General features: G+C 39.0%; 1 protein-coding gene across 3 annotated transcripts in view; it reads right to left on the bottom strand.

Moving 5' to 3' along the window:
* The window catches only part of LOC137629513 (cilia- and flagella-associated protein 100-like), a 214,085-nt gene that overhangs the window by 45,576 nt on the left and 143,108 nt on the right, over window positions 1-25,401 (bottom strand). For all 3 annotated transcript variants that reach the window (XM_068360880.1, XM_068360879.1, XM_068360877.1), the window contains exons 4-5: window positions 19,614-19,805; window positions 12,877-13,040 (exon numbers count right to left, since the gene is read on the bottom strand). In XM_068360880.1, coding sequence (XP_068216981.1) covers window positions 12,877-13,040; window positions 19,614-19,805 — 356 coding nt within the window. The remainder of the gene's footprint in view (window positions 1-12,876; window positions 13,041-19,613; window positions 19,806-25,401) is intronic.

Below are 25,401 nucleotides of genomic sequence, written 5' to 3'. Positions count from 1 at the left end.
TTGGACCTTACTCCAGCCAGCACATTCCGGACACGTGTCTGAAGGCGAACACGCTTTTTCCCTACACGAGGTACACAAAGAATGGGGATCCACATTGGGCTTCAATAAGAAAGCCACACACACTTTCCCGGCTCTAGGCCCAGGACAATGGCGAGCATGCTCCATAACACAACACAAAGCTCTCTAGACCCAAGCACAAAGGAAAGAAAGCACTAAAACACCAATAAAAGCACAGAAGAACGAAAGTAAAAGCACACCGCAATAGCACTAATCACTCGTAAAGAAGCAAAGTCCATGTGGTAACCACGTGGCGATGAACACAAAGGGGGTCGCACTGAGAATTGAGGAGCGGTGTCTGAACACGACTCGACCAGAAAACTTACTCCTAAGATACGACCTGGCTAACGTGTGACCTACATTGGGCATTGCCCTCGGGGCACGTTTCCCCCGCGAGACCTACCGCTAGAAAATGGGAGTAGGGTAAACTACACAAATCTCTGGTCGTTTGAGAGGAGGTTCCCAGTAACTCCTAAGAAAGTGTTTCAAGGTAAGTCTCTGTGTCGGAACGTATATATATATATATATATATATATATATATATATATATATACATATATATATATATATATATGTATATATATATATATATATATATATATATGTATATATATATATATATATATATATATATATATATATATGTATATATATATATATATATATATATATACATACATATATATATATATATATATATATATATATATATATATATACATATACATATATATATACATATATATATATACATACATACATATATATATATATATATATATATATATGTATATATATATATATATACATATATATATATATATATATATATATATATATATATATATATATATATATATATATATACATATATATATATATATATATATATATATATATATACATATATATATATATATATATATATATATATACATATATATATATATATATACATATATATATATATATACATATATATATATATATATATATATATACATATATATATATATATATATATATATATATATATATATATACATATATATATATATATATACATATATATATATATATATATATATATATATATACATACATATATATATATATATATATATATATACATACATATATATATATATATATATATATATATATATATATATACATAAATATATATATATATATATATATATATATATATAAATATATATATATATATATATATATATATATATATATATATATATACATATATATATATATATATATATATATATATATATATATATATACATATACATATATATACATATACATATACATATACATACACATATACATATATACACACACACATATATATATATATATATATATATATATATATATATATATATATATTTCTGGGCTCCGACCTGTGCCGCGCAGTGAAATACTCCTAGAGCACTATTTCTAAGGAATATAACTGCTATATATACCAGAGAAAAAAAGCATAGGAATGCCAGGTTGAACCCAGCTCGCTCACCTATATAAGGTGTCGGTATAAAATACTGGGGCGTGATAATTCACAACCAGAGGTCTCGCACCATTTAGACATCTCCTCTTCAAAATCCCCGCCACAGCGAGGTGCCGTTCAACACTACTACCACTAACCCAACCCACGCCAGTGACGTCACTCCTTTATAGCACTTGTTGTTATTAAGTCCAACATGTTTTTTTCTTGTGTTTACCCTTGGATTTATCATTATTTTATAATCGATGGCCGATTCCCATGATACCCCATCGAAGTTAAGTACTTTACCCATGAGTTTTAGCGAGATTGGGCAGTGTAACCTCTGTTTTTATTAATTGAGAAGTGTTTATATATGAACGGCGTCCCCGTTCTTACCGTTCATGGTTCGGCTCTGCTCTTTTTCTCGTTAGTTCGTCCGTCATTAATATTTGTTCGAACTTTTAGGAGTTTTTTCCTTACATTTATATAGTACACCATCTTTATGCTTTCATCTAGCATTAATTTTAAGTTATCCTATGATATCAGTGTTAGCGTTTCATCAAGGAGTAGGTTATGTTGGTATGCTTGCATTCGTGCATGTTGGTGGATTGCGTCACCTTTGAGATTGTTTCGCTAGTTCTAGGAAGACGACCATCTCACTTATTATTATTAAACATGTTAGTTTTATTACGCTCCACCTAGTTTTACATTTGGTTCGAGTGGGACTCTCGCGTATTTTGTTGTTTTTACTGTTCGATCTACCGCTTCAGTAACTAGGTTGGTACCCCTGCTTTCCATCTGCTGATGGCGTCATGCTCCTCCCTTACCACTCGCCCGAGTCCCTCTCTCGCCATATTATTTCTGCATGCCTAACCTTACTTACGTGATTTCGCTTTTAATTCATTAATTATTTTTATGTATTTGTGCATTGATATTATATTTATTGCTTTACTCCGTTATGATCATATTTTTGGGATTTTCATGTCATGTTGAGGGGATCTCCAGTTGGTAGCCCTGTCTACCACTACGCACTGGTGATTCCCCGGTACCATACCCCCCCCCCCCCCCCCACAGGTTGGGGAGGCTATTCCATCCCCCCCTCCTCCAGTGTACACCCATCCTCTCACTCGATGGTTGTTGGTTATGACATACGGGTCAAGTATGCTTATTCCTCAGTCTTCCCTCAACGTTCCGACATATTGAGGACTGAGTGTACCCACGGGGTGTGACTTAGTCTCATTCATTCATACCGGGCGGTTTCGTCTCCCCCCCTCCCGTCGCCCCGATTGGCCATCGGTCGGGGGAGGGGGAGGGCCGGGACCACCGGGGACTATCACACGTGATTAGTCGGTATGACTGCACCTTGGTGTAAATTTTGCTTTTAGCTATGGTTGTAAGAATGAGCACTTATATTAGGAGTGTCCCCACCTACGGTACCTCCTGCTATTATCGTCCGCATAGGACTTATTAATATCCCATATCATTATATTATATTCTACATGAATCATTACCTTCGTCCCGGTACCTCCGGTTGGGTAGTGGGGGTTCCATTGGCTCCCCCCGCGCTCTCCCGTGGTACCCATCGTCATCAGACATCGGAGCCTTCGGGCTCTTAAATACAAGATCTGTTGACACTGACACAGTTTTGATTAATATCCTCCCTCCGGGAGCCCTATTCAATTACAGACATTAGTTTTAGATCATAACTGGAGTTTTCTATTTATGTATTTTAAGGATGTATCTTCGGTTACTTTAAGTTTACTTTAAGTTACTTTAAGTTTACTTTACCAACCCTATTCCCCGGCCCCGGAACTAGTTTTGATTATTTTTATTCATTACTGTTTTTTGCATCCTTTTTCATCCCTTTTTATTTTATACCTCCCTGGTAATGACGGGATGGTATATTCCTCGCTATGACAATATTATTTCATTGATAATCTTAACTTATTACGGAATTGTTTCAACAATGTCTGTTAATTTTTATAATTTTTTCCCCGGTTCCTATACCGGTTCGAAATTTTGTTCATAGCCTTTTGTCCCGATTTCATATCGGTCTATTTTAAAAATCCGGAACACCCGGATCTTTTTAGGTTATTAACCTATTATGGGATACTCACGTATCTGTATTTTATTCTATACTTCTCAAGTAACGACGGGATAGTGTATTTCAAGCTATGACAATATTATTTCATTGATAACCTTAACTTATTACGGGATTGTTTTAACAATGTCAGTTTATTTATAAGTTTTTCCCCGGTTACTAAACCGGTCCTAGAGTTGTTCATAGCCTTTTGTCCCGGTTTCATATCGGTCTACTTTAAGAACCCGGAACACCCGGATCCTTTTAGGTTACTAACCTATTATGGGACACTCACGTATCTTTATTTTATTCTATACTTCCCAAGTAGTAACGGGATAGTATATTTCTCGCTATGACAATATTTTTTCATTGATAACCTTAACTTATTATGGAATTGTTTTAACAAAGTCAGTTAATTTATGATAAGTTTTTCCCCGGTTACTGTACCGATCTGAATTTTGTTCATAGTCTTTTGTCCCGATTTCATATTGGTCTAATTCAAGAATTCGGAGCATCCGGATCTCTTTAGGTTACTGACCTGCTATGGGATACTTATGTATCTTTATGTTATTCTATACTTCCCCAGTACCGACGGGATAGTATATTTCGCGCTATGACAATATTATTTCATTGATAATCTTCACCTTTTATGGAATTATTTTGACAATGTCAGTTAATTTATGAAAGTTTTCTCCCCGGTTATTATACCGGTCCGAAATTTTGTTCATAGCCTTTTGTCCCGTTTTCATACCGGTCTATTTTAAGAATTCGGAACACCCGGATCTTTTTGGGTTACTACCCTACTATGGGACACTGTAGGTGCCCCTGTCGTTACTATCTATAATTATAACTTCGGATATATTATTTTGGGATTTTCATTTTATTTCCTTTGTGATTGATCGATTTAAACATTTATTCTCGATCTATTTATTTTACATTCCCAACGGAGTTACCTTGTTCATTAGTAACGATATACCCTCTTTCGGAGCTCGCAGTCTCTTCTACCTTGGCGACTCTTTAGATCTGGGTTGGCGGGTTTGCCTGGAGTGTCAGGGCAAAGAGACCCTGTGTCTCTTCCTTTTAGGGTTTTCAAGGAAGCACGTGGCTGATGTCGGGCCACGTCCCGTTGTCCCTAAAGTTAAAGCTACCTGCCAGCCCTACCAAAGACTCACAGGTCTTCCAAATCACCAAACCAGTTAAGACTTCTCTTGGGTCGAGAGCGAAGCCCGGCCTGAAACCTACGACCCCGGAGGCTCCCTTCGATCCGGCAACCCTTTCCAGATTGATGCATGGCCTCTCGTGGCATGGTTAGTTTCAACCTGACCTTTCATTAGAAGAGGCCAGCGACCGATCTCAGGGATGAGGTAGAAATTTATTTCTATTTGAACACGATGTTGTGCTGATATTTATCCATATATATACATATATATATAAATTACGGACCTCTGTAGCTCACTGGCTCAAACCTCGTGTCACATACCGAGTCACCACGAATTATAGGATGGAAGATTCCTGGTGCCTCTGTGAACTTGACAATTGAATGGAATTATTGCCCATTAGGGGGAAGAGAGAGTGCTAAACCAGATAGCCTCTTACAGGGTCTCATTTGTTATGGGCTACCTCAACAGCACAATATATCATCCCGGATCCCTCTAAGCTCCCGGAATTCGTCGAAAGCAATCCGTGGAAGGGGGCCTTGCGCTCTCCCTTCAAAGATGGTATGTTAACCATCGAAGGGTTTGGCACCCGGACTGTAGAAGATTTTGAATTCTCCCGCCGGGTCTACAGTTCCCTCTCTCTGGTTTCGCATGCCTTACCGAGGAGACACTCGTAAGGTTTGACAAGGTCCCAAAAGAAACCAAAATGTACCCAAAGGGGCAGGCTCAGTCCACCTGGGTCCGGCCCTTAAACGAGTGGGAGTGTGTTAACACTACGTTAACACCTCACAAGAGCCCGTACACGATGTTTCTAGTGGAGGAGTAAACCCCTACTCCGTGTGTCACTAAGATATCGGACCTTGCTCAGCAGGCAATAAACGAGGACAAGCCGTTACCGCAGCTGAAGGAAACGCATCCGACCTCCCTCCTGTCCCTGGGGGATCACGATTGCTGGACTAACGCCCCGGCGACCTTCACATCGGGTAAATTAAGCGCTGACTGTGCTCCCATTCAGTTCAGTGAGTGGCTACCCAGGCTTCCGGAATCTCTGATATGCCTCGAGCTCGAAGCCTGTATGCGCCTGAGTAGACATATCAACTCGGCTACAATGGCAGAAAAGACCTCTTTAATATATGAAGAAGAACCACCTTTTAAGGTCTTGACGAAGTCATTACTTCAAACCTTACTGTCTGATTCCTACGACTTCTTTGCGGCCAGACGTCGTTGCTGTAGGCATGTCTTGTCTGAGGCCACTATCAGACATGAGCCTAACAAGCTCATTAAAGCCCCAGTCTGGAGCTGCTAGGGTCAATCAGAGACTCAAGGTTCGATGGGCTTAGTCCCCATGCACAAGTTCGAACCGGCCAGCAACCAATCTCGAGGTAGAAAGAGTCTGAGATCTTTCCATTCCTTCCAAACCGGCAGTCCCAACAGGTGGTTCAAACCATCCCGATGGCACAAGGGAGTCAACCTTTCACCTCGAAGGGTCAACCCCAACAGCAATACGTGCTGGTTCCTCAGTCCCAAGTAGCAACTACCTCCTATGCTACTTCCCCAGCCCTTAGGCCCACCTTTGAAACTCAGGGTGCTTTCCAGGGTTACCAGCGCCCCAGAGGCGCTAGCTCGAGAGGAACTTTTCGCAACAGCTACTCTCGAGGCCGAGGAGGTAAATCCGCAGCAAATCATTGGGAGTTCTCAGGTAGGGGTAGGACTTTACATCTTCCGGAACCGTTGAACGTTCAACATTTGGGCTTCCAGTATAATTTCCAAAGGTCTGGGGTGGAGTTGGATAGAATGGCCCCCTCCACCAACCAGTTTTCATCAACATCCAACGGAAGAGCTAGTCTTATATGAAAATGATTTATTGCAAAAGGAAGCAATAAAGAAAGTAAATCGTTTGTAATTTCAGGATCACTTGTTCAGCGGGCCAAAGAAAGACTCAGAATAGCGAAGAGTAATCCTAGACCTGTCGCTTCTGAATTCTTACATTTAATGCGACAAGTTTCACATGCTGACCATCTCTCAGGTGCGGACCTTGCTTCTCTGTGGGGCCGTCACCTCCCCTATGGATCTTGCAGACGTTTGCTATCATGTTCCGAAAGCAAGGCATTTTCGTCCGTTTCTAGGCTTCAACTAGGCAAACTGCCTCACAGCAACTACAGAGTGATAATCTCTTACAACAGTTTTGGTTCCAAATCAACTTCGAGAAATCTCGTTTGGTCCCGAGGACAAGTTTCATGGTTAGGATTCAATGGGTTCTATGCTCCCACACTCTGTCTCCCAACAGCCAAGAGGAACGATATAGCAAAACACAATACGTTTTCTCAAAGACAAATTGTCTTCCAGAAGAAATCAAGAGAGAATCCTGGGTGCCCTCCAGTTTGCCTCAGTAACAGATATACTACTGAAGGCCAGACTGAAAGATATAAGCCGAGTATGGTGCTCCAGGAAAACGAGTACTATCGAGACAAAGGGCTCGACTCCAACCAATTCTGAAGAAAAGACTTCAACCATGGACAAAGGTCAAAATCTGGCAAATCCGTTTCCTTACAATATCCACCCCCAAGCTCGTCATTTACACAGACGCCTCCCTAACAGGCGGGGGGGGGGGGGGGGGGATACTCTCAGTACACGAAAATCCTGGGACTATGGTCGACAATATTCCGCCAACTTCATATCAATGTTTTAGAGGCCATGGCGGTATTTTTTACCTTAAGCAACCGGCTCCAGCCAAAAACCAACATATCAGGTTTCTTCTAGATAGATAGTGGCGGACGCACTTTCGAGGACAACTCCGCTGGAGTCGGAGTGGTCACTAGACCCAATGTCCTTCAGTTGGATTCTTTCTCAGGTTCCGGATCTCCAGATAGATCTGTTTGCAAAAAAGTCCAACTACAACTGGAGTGCTACGTAGCTCCCAGCCCGGATCCTCGGGCTTACGCCACAGACGCACTATCATTAGTCTGGAACACTTGGGAGAGAATTTACCTATTCCCACCAATAAATCTGTCGATGAAAGTGTTAGACAAGTTCAGGACTTTCAAAGGCCAAGTTGCTCTAGTAGTCCCCATCTGGCCCAAGCACAACGGGTTTCCCCTTCTGGTGGAACTGGGTCTCCACCTCGACAGATCCCCAATCCAATACTAACACAAGCAGTACAACTCGCTGTGTGTTAGCTTCCTCAAATTCAGAATGCCCTACCTTTCTGGACTTTATGAAATTTGCGGCTCAAGAGGTGCAGATATTGATCCTCAAATACGTTATTTTTAGAATCAGATAAGAGGGGATCCACCCTTCGACAGTATGATTCGGCTGTTATGAAACTTGACAGTTTTTAAGGGACTCAAAGGTTGAGACGATGACTATGAATCTGACAGTAACCTTCTTCAGAATTTTATTTGAATCAGACTTAGCGACTTGTACTATTACCACAAATTAAGTCAGCCTTGAAGGTTTTACAATTGGCTTTAATATTGCCCTTACAGATTCATACTTCTCATCCATCCCGAGAACCTGCGCCAGATTGAAACCATCAACTCACCCTAGCTCAGTTTCCTGGTTTCTGAATGACGTACTTAAGTTGGCTTCAGACACTCTTAACGAGACTTGCCATTATATTCCATTGGTTAGGAAATCCTTGTTCTTAATGAACCTGACTTCTGGCGCCAGAATATCAGAACTTTCAGCCTTGTCTAGAGATCCAGGTCATATAGAATTTCTCTCGTCAGGGGAAGTACTCCTTTCCCCTGACAAAAGATTTTTAGCGAAAATGAGGACCCCCAGGACAGACGGTTCCCCTGGAAGATTGTCCCACTTCCGCAGGACCCATCTTTATGTCCAGTAAACACTCTGGAAGCCTACTTAAACATATCTCCCGTTCAGTCCTCGGGGCCCTTACCCATTAGAGAAGGTGAAGAACCATCATCCTGAAAGGACTCAGACAGAAGATTCTGCATTTCATTAACGGGCTACCTAGAATCATTCCCACATCACTCCCTCACGTCCATGATATATGAGCTGTAGCTACCTCAGTTAATTACTATGAACTTCACTGGACTTACTAAATATATAGGCCGGAAGTCTCCAACAGTATTTAAACGCCACTGCTTAAAACCTCTGGAAGCCTTATATTTGCTACAGTGGCAGCAGGGAATGTGATTCCTCCTGAACATAGTGAACCTTAATCAACTATGTCTTGCTATCCTCTTACCTGTTATTTTGGATTTTATTTTACTTCCTCAGGTATTGTTCCAAGATTTGGGACCATTTCTCTGGTACTATTTCACTGCGCGGCACAGGTCGGAGCCCAGAAAAGGGATTTTGACGAAGGAAAAATCTATTTCTGGGCGAGAGACCTGTGCCGCCCAGTGAACCCTCCCTTGACTTCCCTCCCAACATGGGCCCCAAACCTTGGGTGCTATGAGGAGTGACGTCACTGGCGTGGGTTGGGTTAGTGGTAGTAGTGTTGAACGGCACCTCGCTGTGGCGGGGATTTTGAAGAGGAGATGTCTAAATGGTGCGAGACCTCTGGTTGTGAATTATCACGCCCCAGTATTTTATACCGACACCTTATATAGGTGAGCGAGCTGGGTTCAACCTGGCATTCCTATGCTTTTTTTCTCTGGTATATATAGCAGTTATATTCCTTAGAAATAGTGCTCTAGGAGTATTTCACTGGGCGGCACAGGTCTCTCGCCCAGAAATAGATTTTTCCTTCGTCAAAATCCCTTATATCATCACCACCAGCCATTACTAGTCTACATTACTGGAAAACAAAGGCCTCAGACATGTCTTTCCACTTGTGTCTATTTACAGTCTTTCCTATGCCAGTCAACACCCACAAACTTTCTTATTTTTTCAATCCATCGTCTTCTCTTCCTTCCTCTGCTTCTTTTGCCATCTCTACAGGCCCATTCTGTTATTTTTAAATGTCCATCTTTTATCTGTCATTTTCCTTATATGTCCTGCCATGTCCATTTTTTCACATGTTATTAGAATATCCTCTACTTTAATTTCCTCTCAAACGCATGTTGCTTTTTTTTCTATCTCTTAGTCACTGTATATTCTCATCATTATTCTTTCCATAGCCCTTTGAGTTGTAACTAGCGTATGTTCTAAGGCTTTAGTAAATTTCCAGGTTTCTGATGAATAAGTTAATACTAGTAAGACCATTTGATTATATAATTTTCTTTTTACTGTATTTACCAAAAGCTCTCCATTTCATGCTTATCCTCCTTTTAATTTCAGTCTCATGTCCCGGGTAAACACTTACTGTCTGTCTCAAGTATGTATATCTATTAAGAATCTCTATAGGTTCATCCATTACCTTTATTTGTTGTCTCTGAATTTTCATTGAACATTACCTTAGTTTAACTCATATTCATTTCCAGCCATACGTTTCTGCTTTCTCTATTCAAATTTTCTAACATCTTTTGCAATTCTTCCCATGATTCACTAAACACAACTATGTCATCTGTCCTCTGAAAATCTTTAGTTGTTAAGTATTCCCCATTTATGTTAATTAATACATTTTCCAAATCTAATCTTTAAAAAATCCTTGCTGCAAAAAATTTAGGAGATGGGTCTTCATGTCTAACTCCTTTCTCAACCGAAATCTTCTTACCATCTTTATGTAGTTTTAGGACTGCTTTGCTACCTATATAGGTATCCTCAAGTGTTTCAACATTAGATTCATATATATATATATATATATATATATATATATATATATATATATATATATATATATATATATATTTATGTGTGTGTGTATGTGTGTGTATCAATTTTGAGTAACTTATATTTCATCTCTAGTTCTTGGCCCATTACTTTTCATACTATATACACATGACATGTGGTTTGGCCTAGAAATCAAGCTTGTTGCATATGCAGATGAAGCTACTCTCTTTGTATCAATTCCATCCCCTGAATGTAGATCTGGGGTTGAAGAATCCCTTAATAGAGATTTAGCTAAAATTAGTGCATGGTGCAAATTATGGGGTATGAAGTTGAATCCTAACAAAACTCAAAGTATGATTGTAAGTAGGTCAAGGACGGTGGCTCCTCATCATCCGGATCTTAGCATTGATAATGTTTCTTTAAATCTGTATGACTCTTATAAAATTTTAGGTGTGATTCTCGACAGTAAATTCACTTTTGAGAAACACATTAGGTCTGTGTCTTCTTCAATTACACAAAAAATTGGATTATTGAGAGAGTCTTACAAGATTTTCGGTGATCAATCTATTCTGAAGAAGTGTTTTAATTCTTTCATTCTACCTTGTTTTGAGTATTGTTCTCCTGTCTGGTGTTCAGCTGCTGATTCTCATCTTAATTTGTTGGACAGAAACTTAGGGTCTATTAAATTTCTTATTCCTGATCTAGATATTAGATCTAGATATTAATCTTTGGCACCGTCGTTCAATTAGTTCATTAAGCATGTTGCATAAGATTTTTCATAACTCTCACCATCCTTTACATTCAGATCTCCCTGGACAATTCCATCCTGTTCATAATACTAGGCAGGCAGTTAATTCTAATAGCCAGGCCTTCTCCATCATGAGGCTCAATACTACACAGTATTTTAGATGTTTTATTCCAGCTGTTACCAAGTTGTGGAGTGATCTTCCTAATCTGGTAGTTGAATCAGTAGAACTTCAAAAGTTCAAAGCTGGAGCAAATGCTTTTCTGTTGACCAGGCTGACATGAATCTTTTTATAGTTTATATATGACATATCTGTTTTTGACATTGTTAATAGTTTATATAGGATATATCTGTTTTGACGCTGTTACTGTTTTTAGAATTATATATTGTTAATATATTCTCATCGTTTATTTATTTCCTTACTTCCTTTCCTCACTGGGCTATTTTTCCGTGTAGAAGCCCTTGGGCTTATAGCATCTTGCTTTTCCAACTAGGGTTGTAGCTTGACTAATAATAATAATAATAATAATAATAATAATAATAATAATATTTGGACTACTTTACAGTTTATGAAAGTTGGGTCTGTTGACCTAGCACTGGATTCAATGGGTTGTTCAGTATCATATGAAGACGGTGGAAAGAGGAGGAAGGATAAGAGGGGTTGAAAAGCAAAATGAAAGGCTTGGAATGTAAATAAGATGAAGAACAAAACCCTAAAGGTGCAACTGGACGAAACCTCTACACTTCTCTACGAAGTAATGGTTAGGGTTGTGGTGGCCTGGTGGTAGTGTCCTTGCCTGGTGATTGCCAGATTGGGGTTTGAGTTCTGCTCAAACTTGTTAGTTGCTTTGGTCGCTACAACCTCAATATCCTTGTGAGTTAAGGTTGGGGATTTTAGGGGAGCCTATAGGTTTACCTGCTGACTCATCAGCAGCCATTGCCTAGCCTTCCTTAGTCCTGGCTTGGGTGGAGAGGGGGTTTGGGCATCAATCATTTGTAATATGGTCAGTTTCTAGGGCATGGTCCTGCTTGACAAGGTAACATCACTATCCCTTGTCTCTGCCATTCATGAGTGGCCTTTAAACCTTTATGAGAAAGGAAGCAAGAATAGAAAAATGGTAAAAGTTTGAAAAGTGGATAGTGCTGGAGGCTGCAGGGATCTTCGTTTGAGCCTTTAGAAATGTCTACAGTGCAGTGCGAGAAATTACCTGAACGAATTATGGCCCAATGTTCTGTATTATAACATTATGAGATTTATTTGTTTTAATTTGACATTATTCACACATTAATCACCATTCATTAGGACGTGACTTCTTTGTTGGTATTTTTGGGGAACCACTGTTACAAAGATGCAAAAAGGAAGCTTATGGAGGTGGCAATATAAATGAATTCTAGCAATGTCCCAATGGTCCACATTCGGCGATTGGTTTGGTAACTAATCTTATTAAATTTTTTTCAATGCCAGAAAAATTATCACCTACATCCCTAACATCTTTTCTATTTTAAGACCTTGAACTATCATTTCTCCTTGGGTTCTTCCCTTCCGGGTTGACCTTGGAAAAAGTAAATAAAAAGAAAAGTTGCGTTTTAGCATGTAGCTTCCAAGGCTCTTCTTTAAAAACTCAAACTATTTTCATAAAAACACAGAATGACTTACTTTGTAACAATCTCAGCAACTTGACGATAGTGATGTTGAAGAAACTCTTGCAAAGCAGCTTCATGAAAGCTAAGTTGAGACTCAAGTTCCGAATTAATCGCTCTCTCCTGGCAAAGTTCCTTTTGAAGTCGTTGTGCTTCTATTTCAGCTACTTCAGTCAAATTCTGTTGATTAAATATTTCATTAGTATCCTAAAAGACTATTCTATTGGATGATACACGATGACAATTAAAGAATTTTCTATTTCACTTACACTCGCATTTTGTTATTCAGGTTTATCAAATCTTTATTCACCACATGATTAATCAGGTAAAAAATTCTAATTTCCCTGCATCCCTTTAAATCATGAAAGGGAGACAAAAATTAAATAGGCCTAAACACACTTTTAATAAAGATGGATGAATACGTCATATGCTAATTAACTAAGGGTACAAAGATTTGGTTATTGTTAAATCAAACTGGTCTTTTGCCAGCACAAGCAACTTGCTAAATTTGAATATCACATGCATGATATACATGTATGTTCATAATGCAGAGTATGAAACAGAAATAAGTGGAAATAAGTGCATAGTTTAACACAGCCATTGTATAAGAATTTCCATTTCAATACACAAAGTATATTAATATACAGTAAACTGAGAGATTTAAAATGACAGGGGAACAAGATTTAACAATATAGAAATGCAGCGGATAAAATATTGAACAATTCCCTTGATTTATTTATAGTTCCTATTTTCTGGATGTCTAAAATAATATAGCTGAAAAGTGCTGCTTCACTACATCAAACACACTACTGCATTGTGATTTGCCTGACAATTAAAACTCCCAAAGACATTGCCCCTTTCTTCAAAAGACATTTCCTCTTTCTTCCCATTCTCTATACGTTCGAAATCTCCTTCACATACTCCAAAGGAGGGATTTTGAAAACATGGAACAATTGCTAAGTATTCTTAGTCTGTTCTCTGTTTTTTATTTATTTCAACAACTAATTGTATCAAACAATAAGTTGTAAAATTTCATCTTTCTAATGTTTTCTGATTTCATATAATAAATTTCTTGTTTGTTCAATCCCTGAAATTAGATAGTGACTTCCTAAAGAAAAAAAAATACCTACGAAAGCCAAGTCTTTTGGAGTCCAAGCTGGACCATTATTCACACCACAGGGTGGAAATACTTTCCCACATCAAAATAAGTATAATCATTATTATTATTATCATTGTTACTACTAGCTATGGTCATTTAGGGTTGTGGTGGCCTATTTGGTAACAATCGCTGACTGGTGATTGCTAGACTGGGGTTCGAGTCCTGCTCAAACTCATCAGTTCCTTTAGTAGCTGCAACCTCATCATCCTTGTGAGCTAAAGATGGGGGCTTAGGGGGAGTCTATAGGTCTACCTATTGAGTTATCAGCAGCCACTGCCTGGCCTTCCATGGTCCTAGCTTGGATGGAGAGGGGGCTTGGGTGCTGATCATATGTGTATATGTTAAGTCTCTAGGGCATTGTCCTGCTTGCTAGGGCAATGTCACTGTCCCTTCCCTCTGCCATTCATGAGAGGCCTTTAAACCTTTAAAATCCACAACCCTGGTCGAAAAGTGGAATGCTCCTACAAGGAAAATAGCCCAGTAAGGAAACAAAATGAGGAATTAGCAAATAAACTATAGATAAATATAGAATAAAAGATAAGATATCTTATGATCAGTAACAATGATAAAATAGACCATTCATATATATATATATATACTGTATATATATATATATATATATATATATATATATATATATATATATATATACATATATATATATATATATATATATATATATATATACAGTATATATTTATATACACATACATACATACATACATATATATATATATATATATATATATATATATATATATATATATATATATATATATATATATATATATATGTATATATATATATATATATATATATATATATATAAACTATAAAACTTGACTTATGTCACTCTACTCATGAGAAAAATATTTACAAACAGATTGAACTTTTGAAGTTACACTGATTCAACTACCTAATTAGGAAGATCTATCCACAATCTGCTCACAGCTGGAATAACACTTCTAGAGTACTTTATGTAATATTGTCTTATGATGGAGGAAACATACCTAGTTGTACTTTGTACAAGATTGTACAGTCTGGGAAGACCTGAGTGTTATGGGTTATATGAAAAACATTTATATAACATGCATATATAACTAATTGAACAACAGTGCCTGAGATTAATATCAAGACCAGGAATAAGAAATTTAATAAAATGCAAGTTTCTATCCAATAAATTAAGGTGAGAGTCAGCAGCTGAAAACCAGAAAGGTGAACAACCCTCAAAACAAAATAGAATGAAAGAATTAAAACATTTTTTTTTTAGAATAGGTTGACTACCGAAAAGACTCTCAATAAGCCATTTTTTTTGTGCAATTGAAGAAGCAAAAGACAAGACTGCTTCTCAAAAGTATATTTGCAATCAAGAATCACGCCTAAAATTCTAAAAGCGTTGTATGTAGGTAAAGAGTCAATGTAAAGATCTGGATTTTGATGAGCCACTGTCCTTGACCAACTTAAAATCACACGTTAAGTTTTGTTAAAATTCAACTTAATGCCCCATAATTTGCACCATGCACTCATTTTAGTTAAATCTCTATTAAAGGATTCTGAAACCATATATCTACATTCTGGAGATGGACATGATGCAAAGAGAATAGCATCATCTGCATATGCAATTACCTTGTTTTCTAGGCCAAACCATAGTCATGAACGTATGTTCAGAAATGGGCCGAGAAAACTACCCGAGAAACACCAGATATTACATTTCTATAGTCACTATGGTCCCCATTGATAACAACTCAGCAATCTATTACAGTGCTTAAAAATCCAATATTGTTGTTAAGAAAAGACCCATCTATTCCCATCTTTTTGAGTTTGAAAACAAGGCTTAATGATTAACAAAGTCAAAGGCAGCACTAAAATCAAGGCCAATCATTTAAACTTCCTGACCACAATCAAGGGATTTCTGTATAGCACTGGAAATCCTAAGAAGGGCAATCACAAAAGCCAAACTAAAGTACAAATTACAGAAAAGATGATTACCATCTGCATACCTGTTTACACGTTTTTCCAAAAGACATACAAAAACTTCAGATAATAAGGGAGTCAAGGAAATTTTTATTAGTTTCAATTAATAATTGACATTCCTTAATTATGTTATCCAAGGGGGTAAAACAAAAGCATGTTATTCTCAGCTGCCCGTTTTGATAATACTCCAGGTGATGGGCATATAAAGCATAATAGTCCTGTATACAATTTGCTATGATTTTATGCTTGATTTTATGCTTCGGAAAACATATTTTTAATAAAATGTGCAATCGGCAACATAGGACACTTGTTGCCCCTATTAGTCCCTTTCGGCAAAATTCTATTGACCTACTTGACGAAATATATCATTCGGATAGCATTTCTTTTTTATAGGGATTATATTAATTAGTTTGAGAAATTTGTTTATAATTTGAATAGAAGAACTAATTAAAGAAAATAAATAATAACACTGGAAGAAAATTGCTTATTTTACACTATCTTTAAAGTATCTAGTCAAAGTTATTATGAAATATTCCAATATGTTTAGATAAGAACAGAACTACTGTTATCAGATTATCATCCTTTTATAGCTTTATCTGTTAATAGCAATACTTGTTTTCTGCAAATATAAAGAAGTGGGTAGTGATTAGCACATCTGATATTATCAGATTATCATCAGCTTAAAGATCTTGTTACCAAATATGATATAGATATAAAAAATAGTATATATACAGTATGACTAAAATAGAATTACATTGACTACTATTAGTTAAACTGCACTGAAGTAGGATGTCTGCATCACTGATTTATTCAGTGAGGAACATGGTTTACAAGAATCTTCCTTGATATTGGTGATGAATGGCACACCATGAGTGGATGTTTGGAGGAGTAAAAATGGGTCTCCATTTATGTATATGAAGCTGCTATTTTGAAAAGGATCCAAGATTCATCTTTCAAAATATGAATGTGACAGAAATCCCTGCACCACATGTCTTTCTTCATTGCTTCATTGGCTTTCTAAAATATACAACAGAGTTCATTTGGTGTTTAATAACCATTCAGTAAATTTTGCTCATTGCATTAGGTTTATAACAGATTTTAAGCTTATTTAGCTTATAGTATAATAATCTGGGCTCTTAAAACCATGTTGATATAATAAAAGTTGGCAACAAAGCTTTAAATATCCTACAGACTGCCTATTTCTATTTCATATCATTCAGAAATATAGAAATGACAGAGAATATTTTTGCAAACACAAAGGAGTAACAGGAAAAGTAAATCTTGTTATGATAACATACCTGTAAAAAGTCTAAATGCATACAGTAGCAGGACTATACTTACGCATACTGTATATCAGTTTCATATGATGGACACATAATGATATAAAGGTTAGTCTTATTACAAGCTTATAACAAATTAATTTCAAATCATAGCATGCCCATAGTAATACAAAATGACCATTCTTCTAATATGTCTACAATTATATATACATAGTAAAGAGGCATAGAAAGGAAATTATAAAGGTTTAGCCTTTAAAATAGACATATAAACCTAATTATATCCAAACCTAATTCTTATGCTAAACATTACGGCAATGCAGACTTGATGCTTATATAAGTGAAACATTATGAAATGAGTTCACATAATTGTTATAACAGAGATGAATATGTATGAGCATATGGGACCAATGGCTAATCTTGATCAAGTAGACAGTCAAGTGATTATTTCCAAGTGGTGTGTTTCCCTTTCCGCCTGATTTTTAACGCTAAGGAAGATAATGAGACTAATAATGGATATATTTTTCCCTTTTTCATTTTAGATTAAGAGCAATTTTCAAAATATTTATATATTTTGATGATTATCTAATTACTTTAGTGTTTAGTATAATTATTTGAAACTAACAAGAAAGTAAATGTATAAAATAATATAAAGCTTGAATAACAGATAACAATGTGCTAGTTACTGAGAAACTGTCAATATGGTGCACCATTTGCTAAACAAAGCTATATGCCTCAAGTCTGAAACATTGAGGGAACCGATGCAATACTTTTATAGTGCAATTATACCATTGAGTTTGAATGACTGAATATATGGCTATTGAATCAGTTAAGCCTGCGCTAATAATTACCTCCTCCAAGAGGTTATATTTTTGTGTCTGTTTATCTATTCATTTGTCTGTGTGTGTGGACTGGATTACATCAAAATTACTCATTGGATTTTGACAAAAATTTAACCAGATAGATCTGAAGTCAACGACTCCATTAAATTTTGGAGATGATCCAGATCTGGATACGGATTCTAGATCCGGATTTGCATTTTTCAAAGTTTTAAAGATTACAGTAAGTCAAAACAAATGGACGAATTATGATGAAACTTCCACCACCCATAGATCTTAGACCATGGACAACTCCATTAACTCCAAAACCGGATCCAGATTTGGATTTTTCACACACAATGTGAAAACCTTACGTCAAAATGAATCGACAGATTTTGATGAAACTTCCACCACAGATAGATCTTAGGCCATAGACGACTCCATTAACTTTAGGAGACGATCTAGTACCGGATCCGGATTTGCATTTTTGACAGTTTTAAAGATTACATCAAAACAAATTGAAACATTTGCTCTTCACCAAATTTTAACAATGGATACATATACATCAGAAGAAACCATGAAATTTTGGCGGTGATATGGATTATGATCATGACTCTGGATCAACATTGCACTTATCACCATCTACTGTGCAGTCAGCATATGAAAAGTGGGAGGCGATGTCTCTAGACTTTAGTTAAATGTTGGCAATATTCATTGGCTGAGGTCTAAAATCTCCGATTGCTCTTGTTTCTACTGTTACCAGAAGCTCGCAGAGTCACTTCGGTAGGAAAAGGGTAATTTGTTTGGCAAAAGTCCCTAAGGTTTACTGTCTTTCGTAAACGCAGAAGTCCATAACATACAATATAGTGACAGAATTCTCTTGCTCCATAATCAATTGCTTATATAGTATCATTGGGAACATTATAATAAATTATAATATTGATTATCAATCTTCCTACACCTGCCTATTCTTGCTGCATATAAATTTTAAAAACTACCCCCTTCTATCCCTAGTCTCTTACTAAGCCTAGCCTTAATGTATAAACAAATAAAAAGAAATATTTCTATAGAAGTGTTACAACTTGATCAGCAGCTGAGGTTGATTTATTTAATCTTTGGAGAAAGGGTATGCTTCTGTTTAAAGGAAAATTTTTTTAATATCATAGCTGACATAAAATGATATAATGAATACATCACAGTAATTTAACAGACAAATTTCTTTTGCTCTTATCTCCAACATTTATCAAAATGTTCCTGTTTTAATGAAAACCAAAAACCTACTAAAGATATTTTGTTATTATTCATGAAATAAGTCCTAGTGAAATAAAATACAGTTATATTGCATATGAAAAAAATTTGAATTTTCTATTACCAGAAAATCTTATTTCTATCCTTATATTTTGGCACACTATCAAAAACTTTTTTGAAAAGTAACAGAAATGAGGGAATTTTGATGTGCCTGAATTGATATGGCGCAGCTTATACGAGACAGGAATTCATAATAAGACATTCATACAGTACCAACCTTATCTCTAGCCGTAGTGCGAGCAGCGAGAAGGTAATCCCTGGCTGTCTGCGGCTGAATAGTGGCTCTGGCTGCCTTTCTCCTCCTAGGAGGACCTAACGGTTCCTCCTTGAACTCTCGAAACGCTCCTCTTATTTGCCCACGCTGCACGCATGATACCTTCTGTTCAGATTCCCCACTCTGGACAAAATCCTGTTGGTGAATATAAGATTTGTAAATTATGTATACAGTCATACCTCTCTTCACGAACGACTCTGGTTACAAAATTTTCAAGCTGCGAAACGAGATACGAATATTTTTATGACGCACTTTAAGGAAAAATTTTAAGAAAGAGATTTGCCACCCAGGCAAAGAATAAAATATTCACCCATCACAAAAGACAACAGAAAATGTTACTGTAGTCTATAATAGGGGTAACTATAATAGTACAGTACACATGGAACAGTATATTTAGTATATGTACAGTTTGTATTGTATTATTTTCCATTCTTTATTACATTATGTTGTAATAACTACTTAATTTACATTTATTAACAGTTACTTTAGGTATATTGAATACTGAAGTTCAACTGTATTTGGCAGTACAGTATTTCATTGAGGTTATACAGTAGCTTTATTATGAGATTTAATGTGGTGTTTTGTAGAGTTTGGAACGAATTAGGCAATTTGCATGTGAAATGTGACTCACAACACGAAAAATGATATTTTAATTATAAAATAAATTTTTGAATATACTTACCCGGTGAATATATAATAGCTGCAACTCTGCGGCTCGACAGACAACATACTCAAAAAACTCGCGAGCGATCGCTATGCAGGTTGCGGGTGTGCCCACCAGCGCCAACTGTCGGCCAGATACCACTCTTGTATGTAAACAAAACCTTCAATTCTTCTCGTCCCGCTGCGTCTCTATTGGGGAGGAAGGGAGGGTCATTTAATTTATATATTCACCGGGTAAGTATATTCAAAAATTTATTTTATAATTAAAATATCATTTTTAAATATTTAACTTAGCCGGTGAATATATAATAGCTGATTCACACCCAAGGAGGTGGGTAGAGACCAGAGTTAATTATGTTTACAGCGTATAAGCTAAGAGTTTTTTCATTTTGACAGTTATCAATATAACAAAACCAAAATAAATAGGTACCTGGTAAGGAAGTTGACTTAGACGATTACTCTGCCTTGTAAGTCTGTCTTCCTCACGGAGCCCAGCGATCCTCTTAGGATGCTGACAGACTCCCAGGAGCTGAAGTATCAAGGGCTGCAACCCATACAACAGGACCTCATCAAACCCCTAATCTGGGCGCTCTCAAGAAATGACTTTGACCACCTGCCAAATCAACCAGGATGCGAAAGGCTTCTTAGCCTTCCGAACAACCCATAAAAACAATATTAAAAACATTTCAAGAGACAGATTAAAAGGATATGGAATTAGGGAAGTGTAGTGGTTGAACCCTCACCCACTACTGCACTCGCTGCTACGAATGGACCCAGTGTGTAGCAGTCCTCGTAAAGTCTGGACATCTTTCAAGTAAAATGACGCGAACACTGACTTGCTTCTCCAAAAGGTCGCGTCCATGATACTTTGCAGAGATCTATTTTGCTTGAAGGCCACGGAAGTTGCTATAGCTCTAATCTCGTGCGTCTTAACCTTAAGCAAAGATCGGTCTTCCTCACTCAAGTGTGAATGAGCTTCTCGTATTAACAATCTGATAAAATATGACAAAGCATTCTTTGACATAGGTAAGGATGGTTTCTTAACCGAACACCATAACGCTTCAGATTTACCTCGCAAAGGCTTAGTACGAGCTAAATAGAACTTAAGAGCTCTAACGGGGCATAATACTCTCTCTAATTCGTTGCCTACGATCTCTGATAAGCTAGGAATATCAAAAGATTTAGGCCAAGGACGAGAAGGCAGTTCATTCTTGGCTAGGAAACCAAGTTGAAGAGAACAAGTGGCCTTTTCTGTCGAAAAACCGATGTTCTTGCTGAAGGCATGAAGCTCACTGACTCTTTTAGCCGAGGCCAAGCACACCAGGAAAAGAGTCTTAAGAGTGAGATCCTTCAGGGAGGCTGAATGTAAAGGCTCAAACCTGTCTGACATGAGGAATCTTAGGACCACGTCTAAATTCCATCCAGGTGTAGCCAAACGACGTTCCTTAGAGGTCTCAAAAGACTTAAGGAGATCTTGTAGATCTTTATTGTTGGAAAGATCTAAGCCTCTATGCCGGAAGACCGAAGCCAACATGCTCCTGTAGCCCTTGATCGTGGGAGCTGAAAGGGAGCGAACTCTTCTCAGGTATAAGAGAAAATCAGCGATTTGGGCTACAGAGGTACTGGACGAGGATACAGATACTGACTTGCACCAGTCTCGGAAGATTTCCCACTTCGATTGGTAAACTCTAATGGTAGAAGCTCTCCTCGCTCTTGCAATCGCACTGGCTGCCTCCTTCGAAAAGCCTCTAGCTCTCGAGAGTCTTTCGATAGTCTGAAGGCAGTCAGACGAAGAGCGTGGAGGCTTTGGTGTACCTTCTTTACGTGTGGCTGACGTAATAGGTCTACTCTTAGAGGAAGACTTCTTGGAAAGTCTACCAGCCATCGAAGTACCTCGGTGAACCATTCTCTCGCGGGCCAGAGGGGAGCAACTAACGTCAACCTTGTCCCTTCGTGAGAGGCGAATTTCTGCAGTACCTTGTTGACAATCTTGAATGGTGGGAATGCGTATAGGTCTAGATGAGACCAATCTAGGAGAAAGGCATCTATATGTATTGCTGCTGGGTCTGGGACTGGAGAGCAATAGATTGGAAGCCTCTTGGTCATCGAGGTTGCAAAGAGGTCTATGGTGGGTTGACCCCAAGTCGCCCAAAGCCTCTTGCACACATCCTTGTGGAGGGTCCATTCGGTTGGAATTACCTGACCTTTCCGACTGAGACAATCTGCTAGAACGTTCAAGTCGCCCTGGATAAACCTCGTTACCAGGGAGATGCCTCGATCTCTTGACCAGATGAGCAGGTCCCTTGCGATCTCGTACAGTGTCAGGGAGTGGGTACCTCCTTGTTTGGAAATGTACGCCAAGGCTGTGGTGTTGTCCGAGTTGACCTCCACCACTTTGTCTCGAAGGAGACTCTCGAAGCTTATCAAGGCCAGGTGAACTGCCAAAAGCTCCTTGCCGTTGATATGCATGCTCCTCTGACTTGAGGTCCACAGACCTGAACATTCCCGACCGTCCAGTGTCGCACCACAACCCAAATCCGATGCGTCTGAGAAGAGAACGTGGTTTGGTTTCTGAACTGCTAGGGGAAGTCCCTCTCGTAGACTGATATTGTCTTTCCACCAATCCAGGCAAGTCTTTACTGTTTCGGAAATCGGGATCGAGACCGCCTCTAGCGTCTTGTCCTTTTTCCAGTGAAAAGCTAGATGGAATTGTAGAGGTCGGAGGTGTAGCCTTCCTAGCGAGACAAACTGCTCCAGGGATGATAGAGTTCCTACTAGACTCATCCAATTCCTGACTGAGCAACGTTCTCTCTTCAACATCCTTTGGATTACGAGCAGGGCTTGATCTATTCTGGGGGCCGACGGAAAAGCCCGAAAAACTGGACTGCGAATCTCCATCCCTAAATACAGAATAGTTTGGGATGGGATCAGCTGGGACTTTTCCAAGTTGACCAGAAGTCCCAATTCCTTGGTCAGATCTAAAGTCCAATTGAGATCCTTCAGACAGCGATGACTGGACGAGGCTCTGAGAAGCCAGTCGTCCAAATAAAGGGAGGCTCGGATACCCGATAAATGGAGGAATTTTGCCACATTCCTCATAAGCCTCGTAAACACGAGAGGAGCAGGACTTAGGCCAAAGCACAGGGCCCGAAACTGGTACACCACATTGTCGAACACAAATCTCAGAAAAGGTTGGGAATCTGAGTGAATGGGGATGTGGAAGTAAGCGTCTCTTAGGTCGAGAGAGACCATCCAGTCTCCCTTTCTGACCGCTGCTAAGACTGACTTCGTGGTCTCCATGGTGAACTTTGTCTTTGTGACAAAGACATTCAGAGCACTGACGTCTAGCACCGGTCTCCAACCTCCTGTCTTCTTCGGTACTAGGAAGAGACGGTTGTAAAACCCCGGTGATTGAAGGTCCGAGACTTTGACCACCGCTCCCTTCTCTAGCAAAAGAGACACTTCTAGTTTCAGGGCTTGTCTCTTTGCTTCCTCTCGGTACCTGGGAGAGAGATCGATGGGGGACGTCGCTAGAGGAGGTTTGCGTACAAATGGGATTTTGTACCCCTCTCTGAGCAACCTCACAGACTGTTGATCTGCGCCTCTCTTCTCCCAGGCTTGCCAGAAGTTCTTGAGTCTGGCACCTACTGCTGTCTGAAGCTGCGGGCAGTCAGACTCTGCCACGCGAGGACTTGGCTCCTTTCCTCTTTCCTCTCTTCCCTTCGGCACGAGTACTTCCCCTGCTGGGGGCTCTGCCACGAAAGGGCGGAATAAACCTGGACGCTGGAGTGTCTATCCTAGGTCTAGCAGACAAGGCAGACGAAGGGGTCCCTTTGCGAGCCGAGGATGCAACCAAGTCATGGGTGTCCTTCTGCACTAGAGACAACGCTATTTCCTTAACTAAAAGTTCAGGAAACAAGAACTTAGACAAAGGGGCAAAGAGTAGCTCAGATCGTTGACAGGGCGTCACTCCTGCTGACAGAAAAGAGCACAGAGACTCTCGTTTCTTTAGGACTCCTGACGTAAACGAGGAGGAGAGCTCATTGGATCCATCACGGATGGCCTTATCCATGCAAGACATAATGAGTAAGGAGACATCTCTATCGGCCGATGAGATTTTCCTACTCAAGGCTCCCAAACACCAGTCAAGGAAGTTGAAAACTTCAAAAGCCCTAAAGATGCCTTTAAGAAGATGGTCAAGGTCTGAGGATGACCAACTAATCTTCGAGCGTCTCATGGCTAGGCGGCGGGGAGAGTCTACAAGACTTGAGAAGTCGCCCTGGGCAGAGGCAGGAACTCCCAAGCCGAGAACTTCTCCCGTGGCATACCAGACGCTCGATCTAGACGAGAGTTTAGATGGGGGGAAGGCAAAGGCCGTCTTCCCTAAACTCCTCTTGGTTTCCAACCAATCGCCTAACAGCCGTAAAGCTCTCTTGGATGAGCGAGAGAGAACGAGTTTTGTAAAGGCTGGCATGGCAGCAGATACGCCTAAAACAAACTCAGACGGCGGCGAACGAGGAGCCACAGAGACAAAGTGTTCAGGAAACAACTCTTTAAAAATGAGCATGACTTTTTTAAAGTCCATAGATGGCGGAACTGCTCTAGGCTCATCAATATCTGAAGGATGATCCTCAGGCTGAGGGTCAGCAACGTCCTCATCCGAAAGTTCCTCATCTGACAACTGATGAGAAACAAGCAAAGGGGTTGGCAATGCTTGACACGCAGCGTCCGCCCGCACTGGTGCATAAGTGGCGGAGCAGGACGCAGCGTCCTGAAACTGCTGAACAGTCTGGGAACTGTCAACAACAACAGGTGCGTGAGGACGCACAGCGTCCACCCGAGACTGCTTAGACCGCCTGGGTTGTGCAGTCAAAACAACTCTAGGTTGCGGAGGTTGACGCACCACGTCAAAACAAGTCAACTCTGATGGTTGGCGAACGTCCTGAACGTCACCAGGCGCATCAGCGAGTTGCCTAACGTCCATATGCGGCTGAAAATCCACACGAGACCGCATCGGGTGTGGTACAACCCCAACTGGTTGACGTGAGATGGCTACACCAACGTCAAC

The sequence above is a fragment of the Palaemon carinicauda genome, chromosome 37 (genome assembly GCF_036898095.1).
Source record: "Palaemon carinicauda isolate YSFRI2023 chromosome 37, ASM3689809v2, whole genome shotgun sequence".
Lineage (NCBI taxonomy): Eukaryota > Metazoa > Arthropoda > Malacostraca > Decapoda > Palaemonidae > Palaemon > Palaemon carinicauda.
This window is presented reverse-complemented; position numbering and strand designations above follow the sequence as displayed.